Source organism: Chiloscyllium plagiosum, chromosome 45 (genome assembly GCF_004010195.1).
Source record: "Chiloscyllium plagiosum isolate BGI_BamShark_2017 chromosome 45, ASM401019v2, whole genome shotgun sequence".
NCBI lineage: Eukaryota > Metazoa > Chordata > Chondrichthyes > Orectolobiformes > Hemiscylliidae > Chiloscyllium > Chiloscyllium plagiosum.
In genome coordinates this window covers 936,353-951,060 of record NC_057754.1, presented here as the reverse complement: position 1 = coordinate 951,060, position 14,708 = coordinate 936,353, and the positions used below count along the sequence as shown (strand labels likewise).

The 14,708-nt window shown below is 45.5% G+C and overlaps 1 protein-coding gene across 8 annotated transcripts in view; it reads right to left on the bottom strand.

Moving 5' to 3' along the window:
* Positions 1–14,708, bottom strand: part of LOC122543789 (metastasis-associated protein MTA2-like) — a 73,712-nt gene that overhangs the window by 4,965 nt on the left and 54,039 nt on the right. For 6 of the 8 annotated variants that reach the window (XM_043682567.1, XM_043682564.1, XM_043682565.1 and 3 more), the window contains one exon: positions 4,064–4,212. The exons of 1 other annotated variant lie outside the window; for it this stretch is intronic. In XM_043682567.1, coding sequence (XP_043538502.1) covers positions 4,064–4,212 — 149 coding nt within the window. Of the gene's footprint in view, positions 1–4,063; positions 4,213–14,708 lie in introns of those variants that run through there. One more of the 8 variants, XR_006310133.1, reaches the window with a different exon arrangement.

Genomic DNA, 14,708 nt, shown 5'->3' with positions numbered 1-14,708 from the left:
GGGAGAGGCTAAACAGGCTGGGGCTGTTTGCCCTGGAGCGTCGGAGGCTGAGGGGTGACCTTACAGAGATTTACAAAATTATGAGGGGCACGGATAGGATAAATAGACAAAGTCTTTTCCCTGGGGTCGGGGAGTCCAGAACTAGAGGGCATAGGTTTAGGGTGAGATGGGAAAGTATAAGAGAGACCTAAGGGGCAACGTTTTCACACAGAGGGTGGTAGGTGTATGGAATGAGCTGCCAGAAGAAGTGGTGTAGGCTGGTACAATTGCAACATTTAAGAGGCATTTGGATTGGTATATGAATAGGAAGGGCCGGGTGCTGGCAGGTGGGATTAGATTGGGTTGGGATATCTGGTCGACATGGACGGGTTGAACTGAAGGGTCTGTTTCCATGCTGTACATCTCTATGACTATGACTCTATATGGCAGAATTGGAGAAATAAATGAGCTGGCCTACCTCAGCACAACCTCAACCCTCTGACATGTGCTGACCACATGTTCCAAAAAGTGGGGAAAGGGGGTATTATTTATTTATTTATTCTTGGGGTAACAGCTTAAGACTGAAAAGCTGGATTGAGTAAAACCGCAAAATGAAAAGGAAGAGAAGTGCCAACAAGGTGAGGCTTCAGACAAAATGACGGCCACTATTTTTCATTCAGAAAAGGAAGACATCACTTGCTGCAGACAAATAACAGACTGCAATGATCATAATTAACCAGCTGGAGGCAGCAATGTCCCAGAACTGTACAAGTCACACGTCTGCTGACACAAAGCAGCCTACACACTGAGAAAGCATAGCATTTGGGCAAAATGTTTTAATTCCCTGCCACCCACCCAGCAAGCAGCTAATTCTCATGTTCTCAACATTCTCAAAGATTCAGATCATTCTTTCTTGAGAAAGGCAATAATTACTGATAGCTGTAACCCAGCAGGCTGTACCTATTAGCAGCTGCTGTACTTTTAACGGAGTTTGGGTATTTCTCAGTTTGCTTGGGTCAATTCCCTGTCATGACGAGCTTACACAACAGCTGATGAATCTCGGAGCAGCAGCAGATAATTCTAACAATGACAGATGCTTTAATCACATGACCCTGAGATTACAAGGTAGTAGGGCTTTGAATGCTTGGAAATTGCATGGGTGGTGGGAACCGGAAGCACACACTGATGAAGAGGTTACAAGGTTCTGTGCTGAGTAATGCCTTGTTAGGCTGTGTAATCTTTTAATGCACGGAACCATGGGATAGGGAAAGGCCATTTAGCTAGGCACGGTTGTTCCCACCAATCTGCAGTCAGACCTTCCACTAAACCCAATGCAGAAATCTTGAAGAATTAGAATTCAGAGGTGCGAGTGGTGTAAAAGGTTTCAGAAAGGCAGGAGGGGTTAGGCAGAATGACTAATTTGGTGGCCATTACAATTTAATGGGGATAGGTGTGAGGGAATACATTTCAGGAGGGAAAACAAGAGCAACATTGGCAGTTGAAAATGAATTATAACCTTGGTGACCAAATGTACAAGCCCCTGAAAGTTCATGTTGGTGCGGACACATGAGAAAGGCCAATATCATTTGAGCTTTATAAATGGGACTTGGAGAATGAAGAGAGAATGTAAATTTGTAGACAGCATGTTTGACCCCCAGTAAGAGGATGGTGTGCAGTTTTGGATATTGTATTATATTCAAAATACTGAACTCTGAGGAAGAAAGTTATCAAGATAATGTCAGTGATGGCAAACCATAGCTATGAGAGGCGCCAAGATACTGAGACTGTTTTTACTGCAGCCAATAAGTCTTCAGAGAGACTCACCAGGATTCTCTCAACATCACCTTCCAAACCCACAACCCATTTTCATATAGAAGGACAAGGGCAGAAGGTATGTGGGAACACCACCTCCTGTAAGTCCCCCTCCAAGCCACTCACCATCCCATGTTTTTTCACTGCCGCTTGGTCAGAATCCTGGGGCCAGCAGCATTGTGTGTCCCCCAACAGCACACGGGCTGCAGCAGCTGAAGGCAGCAGCTCCCCCACCACTTTCTCAAAGGGCAATTAGTAGTGGCCCAGCCACAATTATCCACATCATTTTACAGCCTCTTGAGCATCTCCAGTTCCCACTGCTCCACCATTGGTGGCTGCACCCTCAGCTGCCTGGGGCTATATGCTCTGGAATACCTCCCTAAACCTCTCTGTGCACCACTTCCCACCCCCTCCCCCGTCTCTTTCAGTCACTCATTAAATCCAAACTCTGACCAAATTTTCAATTGTCTGCTCCAATCACTCCACTAATTTAATGTTATCTGTGCTCTGCCATATTACCCTCCAGTGAAGTCCTTAAGGGTATTTACCCTGTTTCATTAACACAGGTACAGCTGTTTTATGTTTTCTTCTGTAATTGAATTGTTAATGATGCTCACCTTTTAGCCTCACACATGGGGAAGTGCAGATATTCTGCATGACAGACTGCAGGATAGGTAGGTAAATGGGATTTACAGAACGCTGGAGTCAGTAGACTTAGCTTGAGCCAACATCCACCCTAATTGCAGCACAAGTGAGTCACAATGTGAACCCTAAGTGTGCAAGTGAGGAATTAGCTGTGCAACACGTAACTACTTCTAAAAAGTGGTGACTTTAAAAATATCCACCATATTTTCCTCCACCTCAGAAGATATGCTTCTGATCTCAATGACCATATTTTGGGATTTGTGAATCTCAGGGTGGGTGCAAGTTATTTATTAACTTCATTCACAGATATCATTGCATTCTGAAGTACCAAGGAGGCAGTTCAGTACACTGTGCCGAGACCACTCTCAAAGATCTATGTAATTGGTCCCAATGCTCCTCCACCTCACTCTATTATGTCCTACATTTTTGTTTCATATTTTAAGTTTTAACTTTTATTTAAAATTTGTTGATGACAGGATATGGGTGTCCCTGTCTAAGCCAGATTTATTGCTGATCTCCAGCTGCCGCTGGCTGCTTTCTTGAATGGCTACAGTCCTTGGGGTATAGGAATACCCACAATGCCATAGAAACAAAGTGGAGAAACTCAGCGGCTCTGGCAGCAACTGTGGAGAAAAAAAACAGAGTTCATGTTCACTCTTCTTTGGAATGCAGTGTTGTTAGGGAGGATGTTCCAGGATTTTGACCTAGTGACACTAAAGGAATGACGATATATTTCTAAATCAGGATGGTATTTAACTTGGAGAGGACTTTTGCAGGTGGTTGTGTTCCATGCGTATGCTACCTTTATCCTTCCAGGAAGTATAAGTCACTGGCTTAGAAAGTGCTTTGTTGTCAAAGAAACTTTGTTGAATTGCTGCACTGCATCTTGGAGATGGTATATATAGCTATTGGTGGTGGAGGGAGTGACAGTCAAGCAGACTGCGTTGTTCTGGATGATGTTGAGCTTCTTGAGTGTTGATGGAGCTGCATTCATCCAAGCAAGTGGGGAGTGTTCCACCATTTTCTTAAATTGGACTTTGCTGATGGTATGCAGGCTTTGGGGAGTCAGGAGGTGGATTACCTCTGAAAGCATATTGAAACGCTTACATCACGCTTTCAGGCAGTGCACCCCATATCACATTTCTCCTCATCTCCCCTCTATTGTCTGTTAGCTTAAATCTGTGACCTTTTTGCAGGGACTAAGCAAAGGTGGATAAATGAAGTATAAGTAGAGATGAGTGATCTGAATGAATTTCAGTGAGTGTACTGAAAGACTGAATGGTCTTCCTCCAGGGAGTAAGTGCTTATGAGCTGATTCTGCTGTTAAACTGACTCTAGTATACAAACTACTGCCCATATGATCACAAGGACATTAAGACTAAACTCAAAAGTAACAACTTTCAAATCAAACCCCCCTGGCCGTAACCTCATAACTCACCTAAAATGGTTTTACATGGTTGGTTCAATTAATAACATATGCCTTTGCCCCCTCCACGAATGTTCAATTAACCCACAGACACATTTAAGGAAGGAAGGAAGGAAGTCAAGAATCTTTCCATTCCGTCAATTCTGGCTGTCTCTTTCTTGTCCTAAGCCCCCTCCCTCCCCTCCATCTCATGGTACACACCTGGTATGGTCTGTTGCCACGAAGACAATCGGGTCAGGGGCATCTCCAGGGTTCAATTTCTGCCGTTTAAACGCTGGCTCAGTGCCACCTCGCTCTGTCTTCACCCCAGCAGAAAAGGGTCTGCCACTGGCTGAATGGGGGCTAGCCGTCTGCAACAGTCATAACGCATTTCACCAAAATTAGAGCTTTCTTTTCCTGCTCATTCTAAGTGGGTCAATTATAAAGACTACATTAACTGAAATATTAACCCAACCGGTACCCATGAATAGAATCACTAACTAGTAGTCGTACATGCTAATAGTTTTTCTCAAAGGCTTCCCAGGAATGAAGCAAACCTCACTTCAAGCTACAATGTCAAGACAGAGCTGACCATGGATTGTAGCCCGGATGGGCTGAATGGCTGTTCTGCTGTGGCTGGCACTTCAGCAAAGAGAAGAATGAGTGTGACCCCACAGGGATTCTACAATACTCAGGGTTATATGCTTTTAATTTAAAAAAAACTCAGTGAGACATTCCATTCCAGGACTTTCAAATCTAGGTAGGAAATTTTAGAGGAGAGGGGGAGGAGGAAAAGGACAAGAAATTGGATTGATCCATAAATGAGTGTGATGACAGGGAGTGATTCTGGAGAGGGAAGGGTAGGGAATAAAGAAGAGAGGAGAGAGAAGAGGAGTGAAAATGGGGAGAAGTGGGGCAACAGGGAAAAAGTAGGGGAAAGAAGAGGTTGAAGGGGATAACAGGAGGTGGACGTGGGGTGGGAAGAAACGATGATGGAAGGGCTCACATAACAAAGCTGCATTATAGAATGTCTTTCACAGAACAGGCGCTGGCTCTTTGATAGTTCTCTCCACCCGGTCCCTAGTCCAGGTTACTGAGGTCAACTGTTGTAAACGTTCAATGGCATTTATGCCCAGCTTGCAGGGGGTAGACCATAAATCAAACTTGTAGCATTCCTGATCAGGGAGCTGTCAGATTAACCTGCCCAGGTTTGCCCAGTCAGATCACCATGTGTAAATGTGATAAAGGTGTGTGTGACAAGCCTCATTTTAGAAGTACGAGTACATAACTAACAATGACCCTGAAGAGCTGCACCCTCAGCATCTCTCCTGTTCAGCATTTATCCTTATACTTCCATGTGATCAAGGATAGCATCTCTGCCTGAAGCTTTGGATAGATTACGAGTGTAAGAATTCAGGATGTATGTACTGTCATACAGCATGGATTCTGCCCCGGTGCCTGTGCTGGCTTTTTAAAAAGGTTATCCACAATTGGAAGCTTCAGAACAGGAGGTGGCACTACAGTTTATCGAGTCTATTCTATCATTTGCTGAGATCATGGTTGATCAGTGGCGAGAGACCCACTGAATCCAAGATCTTTTAACACCTTCAGACAATAGTCTCCAAACCATAATCCCTACCTTGATTTACAGGATGTCCGACCGAATTGACTCTGTTCAATGTCTCAAAACCTTCAATAAAATCATCTCAACCATCTGGAAAGCAGTGGCTGCAGTTTGAATGCTTGTGTCTGAGAAATCTTTGCTGCAAATCCTCTACCAACATCAATGTATCCGTCTGGTGCCCAGAACTAAACATTAATGCCAATTACCTGCACTGTATCCCCATAGGAGTCCACAGTTCTCCTTTCTCAGTATTCTGAAGTTCCAATTGAATCTGCTTCCACTGCCCTATCAGACAACATTTCCAAATTGCACTAATTCACTATCAAAAAAAAAGTCTTTATTTTCTCTCTGGCTCTTTTTGCCAGTCACCTCAAACCTCTCTCCTCTGGTTACTGACTATCCATGTAAGAAAAAAGTCTTTCCATATTCACTTTCAAAACCGTTACAAATTATGACATCTGTTAAATATTACCCTTTAATGCTCCAAGATAGAGTAAAGCTCCCTCCACACCATCCCCAACAAACACTCCGGGACAGGGACATCAGAGGGTTGGATACAGAGCAAAGCTCCCTGCACACCATCCCCAACAAACACTCTGGGACAGGGACAGCAGAGGGTTGGATACAGAGTAAAGCTCCCTCCACACCATCCCCAACAAACACTCCGGGACAGGGACAGCAGAGGGTTGGTTACAGAGTAAAGCTCCCTCCACACCATCCCCAACAAACACTCTGGGACAGGGACAGCAGAGGGTTGGCTACAGAGTAAAGCTCCCTCCACACCATCCCCAACAAACACTCCGGGACAGGGACAGCAGAAGGTTGGCTACAGAGTAAAGCTCCCTCCACACCATCCCCAACAAACACTCCCAGGACAGGGACAGCACAGGATTAGGTATGGAGTAAAACTTCCTCTATACTGTTGTTTCCCCCTCTTTCCCCATCAAACATGTGCAAGATAGATACTGCATGTGGTTCAACATTCTCTGGACTGCCCCCATCAAACAGTCCAGAAGGCAGGCTGCTTGATTGTGGCAGCTATTACAATTGAATTATGAAGCTTTCCTCAAGTAATAAGTATGCCTGCTAGAGAAGAAAAGCAGAAACAGTGTCACTTGCTCAAGCAAGGGCCTCTGAGGCTAATTTTAACTGCCTCCACTTCCCCCAACTGAGACCAGGAAATCAAGCTGGGAACCTTCTGTGTAGGTGTAAATTAAGTGTTCTTTGCAATGCTTCTGTAAGTTTTTGAATATTCAACAGCAAGACAGAATTTTTAAACTCATTCACGGGATGTGGCCATCCCTGGCTAGGTCAGCATTTATTGTCCATCCCAAATTGCCCTAGACAAAGGAATGGTCACCTGTCTTCTTGAAACACTGCGGTCTTTGGCACACCCACAATACTCTTTGGAGCAGGTTCCAGGATTTTGACTCAGTGACACTGAAAGAACAGTGATGCATTACCAAGTCAGGGTAAGACCATAAGACCGTGAGATGTAGGAGCAGAATTAGGTCATTTGGTCCACTGAGTCTACTCCATCATTTGACCATGGCTGATATGTTTATCAACTCCATTCTCTTGCCTTCCCCACCACAACCCTTGATCCCCTTACCAATCAAGACCTTATCTATCTCTGTCTTAAATACACTTAATAACTTGGCCTCCACAACCCTGTGCGGCAACGAGTTCCACAGTCATCATCCACTAGCTGAAGAAGTGACTCATCTCAGTTCTAAAAGGTCATCATTTCATTCTGAGGCTGTGTCTTCAAGTCCTAGTCTCTCCTACTGATGGAAACATCTTCTCAATGTCCAATCCATCCAGTCCTCTCAGTATTCTGCAAGTTTCAATGAGATGCCCTCCTCATCCTTCTAGATTCCATCGAGGACAGACCCAGATTCTGCAACCGCTCCTCATATGACAAGCCCTTCATCCCTGGGATCATTCTCGTAAATCTGCTCTGGACCCACTCCAACGCCAGCACATCCTTCCTTAGATATGAAGCTCAAACCCGCTTCGAATGTTGGATGGTGTGAGACTTGGAGGGAAACTTGCATGTTGTGGTGACCCCATGCATTTACTGTCACAGAATCCCTACAGCACAGATGTGTTGGGTGTGGGATCACTTAGCTCTATCTAACACTTGCTGCTCATGCGGTATGGAACACAAATAGTTGTATTCTGTAGCTTCACCAGATTGACACTTTGTTTTCAGGAGTCTGCTCCTGGCATATCCTCCTGCATTCTTTATTGAACCAGCCTGGCTTGGAAGTTATGGTAGTGTGTGAAATATTCCAGGCAATGAGGTTGCAGATTGTAGGGAAATAAAATTCTGTTGCTCTGATGGTCCACAGCAGCTCCCTAATTCTGAGCCACCAGATCTGTTCAAAATCTATTCCAAGTAGCAAGTATTCTCAATGTGAAGGTGGGACTTTGTCTCCACGAGGATTGTGCAGTGATCACTCTTATTGATACTGTCGCGGACAGACACATCTGCAGCCAGCAGATTAGTACCTGAGAGGTCAAGTTTGTTTTTTATTCTTGTTGGTGCTCTCACCACATGCCATGGACCCAGTCTAACAGCTATGTCTTTTAGAACCTGACCAGCTCGATCAGCAGTGCACCTGCAGAGTCACTCCTGGTGATGGACATTGAAATACCCCACCCAAAGTATATTCTACACGCTTGCCATCCTCAGTGCTTCCTCCGAGTGTTGTTCAACACAGAGGAGTATTGATTCGTTAGTTGGAAAATGACAATACGTGGTAATCAGCACGAGGCTTCCTTGCCCATGTTTGATGGGGCCCAAAGTCAATGCTGAGGTCTCCCAAGGCAACTCCTTCTGAACTATATAACACTGTGCCACTACCATGGTGGGTGGGACAGGATCTGCTTAGGTTTAGTGATGTCTGGGACACTGTTACGTATGTTTCCTGAGAATGACTGTACGTCTGTGAGACAGATCTCCCGATGTTGGCACTCGCCCCCACATGTTAACAAGACGTCCTTTGCAGGGCCAACAGGGCTGTTCATGCCAGTGTCATTTCCAGTGCCGAAGTGATACCAAGTAGTCAGCCCCATTTGATTCCTTTTATCATTATTGTTCTGATCCAACAGAATGACTTGCTCAGAATTTCAGAGCGCAGTTGAGAGTTAACAATGCTGCTGTGGGCCTGGATTCACAGAGATCAGACCTGTAAGGATGACAGCTTTATTTCTCTAAAAGGACATTAGTGCATCAGATGGGTTTTCACAGCAACCAACAATTTTTCACGGTCACCATTAAAACATTTTCTAATTCCAAATATATCAAATCAATGCAATTTTCAACATTTGTCTGTGATGGTTTTAAAACCAAGTCTCCCACAGCAATAGCCAGATTGTTATTACTAGCGCAGTGACAACACCGCCACACCGTTTGTAGATTACTAGCCCAGTGACAACACCGCCACACCGTCTGTAGATTACTAGCCCAGTGACAATACTGCCACACCGTCTGTAGATTACTAGCCCAGTGACATCACACCGTCTGTAGATTACTAGCCCAGTGACAATACTGCCACACCATCTGTAGATTACTAGCCCAGTGACAATACTGCCACACCGTCTGTAGATTACTAGCCCAGTGACAATACTGCCATACCGTCTGTAGATTACTAGCCCAGTGACATCACACCGTCTGTAGATTACTAGCCCAGGTACAAAGGTAAACTGGCCAAAAATATAAAGGAGGATAGTAAAAGCTTTTTTAGATATGTGAAAGGCAAAAAAATGGTTTAGACTAAAATTGGGCCCTTGAAGACAGAAACAGGGGAATATATTACAGGGAACAAAGAAATGGCAGAAGAATTGAATTGGTACTTCAGATCTGTGTTTACTGGGGAAGACACAAGCAATCTCCCTGAGGTAACAGTGGCTGAAGGACCTGAACTTAAGGGAATTTATATTTGCCAGGAATTGGTGTTGGAGAGACTGTTAGGTTTGAAGGTTGATAAGTCCCCAGGGCCTGATGGTCTACATCTCAGGGTGCTGAAGAAGGTGGCTTGAGAAATCATGGATGTGTTGGTGATTATTTTCCAGAGTTCGATAGATTCGGGATCAGTTCCTGCGGATTGGAGGGTGGCTAATGTTGTACCACTTTTTAAGAAAGGTGGGAGAGAGAAAGCAGGAAATTATAGACCAGTTAGTCTGACCTCAGTGGTGGGAAAGATGCTGGAGTCTATTATAAAGAATGAAATTACGACACATCTGGATAACAGGATAGGTCAGAGTCAGCATGGATTTATGAAGGGGAAATCATGCTTGACTTATCTTCTGGAATTTTTGAGGATGTAACTCTGAAGATGGATGAGGGAGACCCAGTAGATGTAGTGCATCTGGACTTTCAGAAAGCTTTTGATAAAGTCCCACATTGGAGGTTAATGAGCAAAATTAGGGCGCTTGGTATTGGGGGCAAAGAACTAACTTGGATTGAAAGTTGGTTGGCTGACAGGGAACAAAGCGTAGTGATAAACGGCTCCATTTCGGAATGGCAGGCAGTGACCAGTGGGGTACCGCAGGGATCAGTGCTGGGACCGCAGCTTTTTACAATATATATTAATGATATAGAAGATGGTATTAGTAATAAAATTAGCAAATTTGCTGATGATACTAAGCTGGGTAGCAGGGTGAAATGTGAGGAGGATGTTAGGAGATTACAGGGAGACCTGGACAGGTTAGGTAAGTGGTCAGATGCAGTTTAATGAGGATAAATGTATGGTTATCCACTTTGGTGGCAAGAACAGGAAGACAGATTACTACCTAAATTGAATCAATTTAGGTAAAGGGGCAGTACAAAGAGATCTGGGGGTTCTTGTACACCAGAGCTGAAAATGTGTTGCTGGAAAAACGCAGCAGGTCAGGCAGCATCCAAGGAACAGGAGAATCGACGTTTCGGGCATAAGCCCTTCTTCAGGAATAAGGAAAGTGTACATTAGTCAATGAAGATAAGCATGCAGGTAGTGAAGAAGGCTAGTAGCATGCTGGCATTCATAACAAGAGGGATTGCGTATAGAAGCAAAGAGGTGCTTCTGCAGCTGTACAGGACCCTGGTGAGACCACACCTGGAGTACTGTGTGCAGTTCTGGTCTCCAAATTTGAGGAAAGACATTCTGCCTATTGAGGGAGTGCAGCGTAGGTTCACAAGGTCAATTCCTGAAATGGTGGGATTCCCTTACACTGAAAGACTGAAGCGACTGGGCTTGTACACCCTTGAGTTTCGAAGATTGAGAGGGGATCTGATTGAGACGTATAAGATTATGAAAGGATTGGACACTCTGGCAGCAGGAAACATATTTCCACTGATGGGTGAGTACCGAACCAGAGGACACAGCTTAAAAATACGGGGTAGACCATTTAGGACAGAGATGAGGAGAAACTTCTTCACCCAGAGAGTGGTGGCTGTGTGGAATGTCCTGCCCCAGAGGGCAGTGGAGGCCCAGTCTCTGGATTCATTTAAGAAAGAGTTGGATAGAGCTCTCAAGGATAGTGGAATCAAGGGTAACGGAGATAAGGCAGGAACAGGATACTGATTAGGAATGATAGCCATGATCATATTGAATGGTGGTGCAGGCTCGAAGGGCAGAAAGGCCTACTCCTGCACCTATTGTCTATTGTCAGTGACAACACCGCCACACCGTCTGCAGATTACTAGCCCAGTGACAACATCACACAGTCTGCAGATTACTAGCCCAGTGACAACACCGCCACACCATCTGTAGATTACTAGCCCAGTGACACACACCACAACATCTGTAGATTACTAGCCCAGTGACACAACACCTCATCGTCTGTAGATTACTAGCCCAGTGACACACCACATCGTCTGTAGATTACTAGCCCAGTAACAACACCACATCGTCTGTAGATTACTAGCCCAGTGACACAACACCACATCGTCTGTAGATTACTAGCCCAGTGACAACACATCTTTTGTAGATTACTAGCCCAGTGACAACACACCATCTTTTGTAGATTACTAGCCCAGTGACAACACACCATCTTTTGTAGATTACTAGCCCAGTAACAACACATCATCTGTAGATTACTAGCCCAGTGACACAACACCACATCGTCTGTAGATCACTAGCCCAGTAACAACACACATCGTCTATAGATTACTAGCCCAGTAACAACACACCACATCGTCTGTAGATCACTAGCCCAGTAACAACACACATCATCTATAGATTACTAGCCCAGTGATACAACACCTCATCGTCTGTAGATTACTAGCCCAGTAACAACACACATCGTCTATAGATTACTAGCCCAGTGATACAACACCTCATCGTCTGTAGATTACTAGCCCAGTGACACAACACCACATCGTCTGTAGATTACTAGCCCAGTGACACAACACCACATCATCTGTAGATTACTAGCCCAGTGACAACACCACATCGTCTGTAGATTACTTGCCCAGTGACAACACCACATCGTCTGTAGATTACTAGCTCAGTGACACACCACATCGTCTGTAGATTACTTGCCCAGTGACAACACCACATCGTCTGTAGATTACTAGCCCAGTGACACATCACCACATCTTTTGTAGATTACTAGCCCAGTGACAACACACCATCTGTAGATTACTAGCCCAGTAACAACACACCATCTGTAGATTACTAGCCCAGTGACACAACACCACATCGTCTGTAGATTACTAGCCCAGTGAAACACACCACATCGTCTGTAGGTTACTAGCCCAGTGACAACACCACACCATCTGTAAATTACTAGCCCAGTGACACAACACCACACCATCTGTAGATTACTAGCCCAGTAACAACACACCATCTGTAGATTACTAGCCCAGTGACACAACACCATCTGTAGATTACTAGCCCAGTGACACAACACCACACTATCTGTAGATTACTAGCCCAGTGACACACACTACACCATCTGTAGATTACTAGCCCAGTGACACAACACCACAAGATTACTAGCCCAGTGACAACACCGCCACACCGTCTGTAGATTACTAGCCCAGTGACAACACCGCCACACCGTCTGTAGATTACTAGCCCAGTGACAACACCGCCACACCGTCTGTAGATTACTAGCCCAGTGACAACACCGCCACACCGTCTGTAGATTACTAGCCCAGTGACAACACCGCCACACCGTCTGTAGATTACTAGCCCAGTGACAACACCGCCACACCGTCTGTAGATTACTAGCCCAGTGACAACACCGCCACACCGTCTGTAGATTACTAGCCCAGTGACAACACCGCCACACCGTCTGTAGATTACTAGCCCAGTGACAACACCGCCACACCGTCTGTAGATTACTAGCCCAGTGACAACACCGCCACACCGTCTGTAGATTACTAGCCCAGTGACAACACCGCCACACCGTCTGTAGATTACTAGCCCAGTGACAACACCGCCACACCGTCTGTAGATTACTAGCCCAGTGACAACACCGCCACACCGTCTGTAGATTACTAGCCCAGTGACAACACCGCCACACCGTCTGTAGATTACTAGCCCAGTGACAACACCGCCACACCGTCTGTAGATTACTAGCCCAGTGACAACACCGCCACACCGTCTGTAGATTACTAGCCCAGTGACAACACCGCCACACCGTCTGTAGATTACTAGCCCAGTGACAACACCGCCACACCGTCTGTAGATTACTAGCCCAGTGACAACACCGCCACACCGTCTGTAGATTACTAGCCCAGTGACAACACCGCCACACCGTCTGTAGATTACTAGCCCAGTGACAACACCGCCACACCGTCTGTAGATTACTAGCCCAGTGACAACACCGCCACACCGTCTGTAGATTACTAGCCCAGTGACAACACCGCCACACCGTCTGTAGATTACTAGCCCAGTGACAACACCGCCACACCGTCTGTAGATTACTAGCCCAGTGACAACACCGCCACACCGTCTGTAGATTACTAGCCCAGTGACAACACCGCCACACCGTCTGTAGATTACTAGCCCAGTGACAACACCGCCACACCGTCTGTAGATTACTAGCCCAGTGACAACACCGCCACACCGTCTGTAGATTACTAGCCCAGTGACAACACCGCCACACCGTCTGTAGATTACTAGCCCAGTGACAACACCGCCACACCGTCTGTAGATTACTAGCCCAGTGACAACACCGCCACACCGTCTGTAGATTACTAGCCCAGTGACAACACCGCCACACCGTCTGTAGATTACTAGCCCAGTGACAACACCGCCACACCGTCTGTAGATTACTAGCCCAGTGACAACACCGCCACACCGTCTGTAGATTACTAGCCCAGTGACAACACCGCCACACCGTCTGTAGATTACTAGCCCAGTGACAACACCGCCACACCGTCTGTAGATTACTAGCCCAGTGACAACACCGCCACACCATCTGTAGATTACTAGCCCAGTGACAACACCGCCACACCATCTGTAGATTACTAGCCCAGTGACAACCTCTCACCATCTGTAGATTAGTAGCCCAGTGACAACACCGTCACACCAACTGTGGATTACTACCCCAGAGAAGACACCACATTGCCTGTAGTTTACTAGCCCAGTGACACCACCACATTGACTGTAGATTACTACCTCAAAGAAAACACCACTACACAATTGCCATGCAAGCTGCTTTCAGGAAGGATTGTCTGTGTTGGCTTTTACCCTGTCACTTACCCACCCCTCCAGTCTGTTCCACAAGCAAACTATCACACGCCCTTTAATTCTGAAACAAGAGTACAGTCTGCAAATAAAATTTCTCCTTCATTTATCAGTTGAGAATCAGGTTGGTTTCACATTCATATCATGTGTGAAGTGGAGTATCAGTTTTTGTGCTGTGTTCTATGATCGGATGAGAAAACATTATCTCACTGCAGGAGAATCTTCCTTCATAACCCAATGCATGATATGTAAAGAAGTCAGTTTTGAACATGTTCATATAAGCATTAAAAACATGGATCAAATAATGTCATTTTTGGTCTAAAGAATAGAAATTGCTTTGAAATGGCAATCATTGTCAATCTGGAAATTGTCTCTTAAAATATGAGCTGGTCAAAAAGATACGGAGCCCCACCGTGCGAGGGACTGGATTAACATCAGAGATACAGTCAGTAACATAAGGCACTGGGGGTAAGTGGCTACTCAGTGACAGCGCGAGAGAGCTCGATTAACATCAGAAGAGATACCAGCCGGTAACATAGGGCGTGGGGGAAAGGCA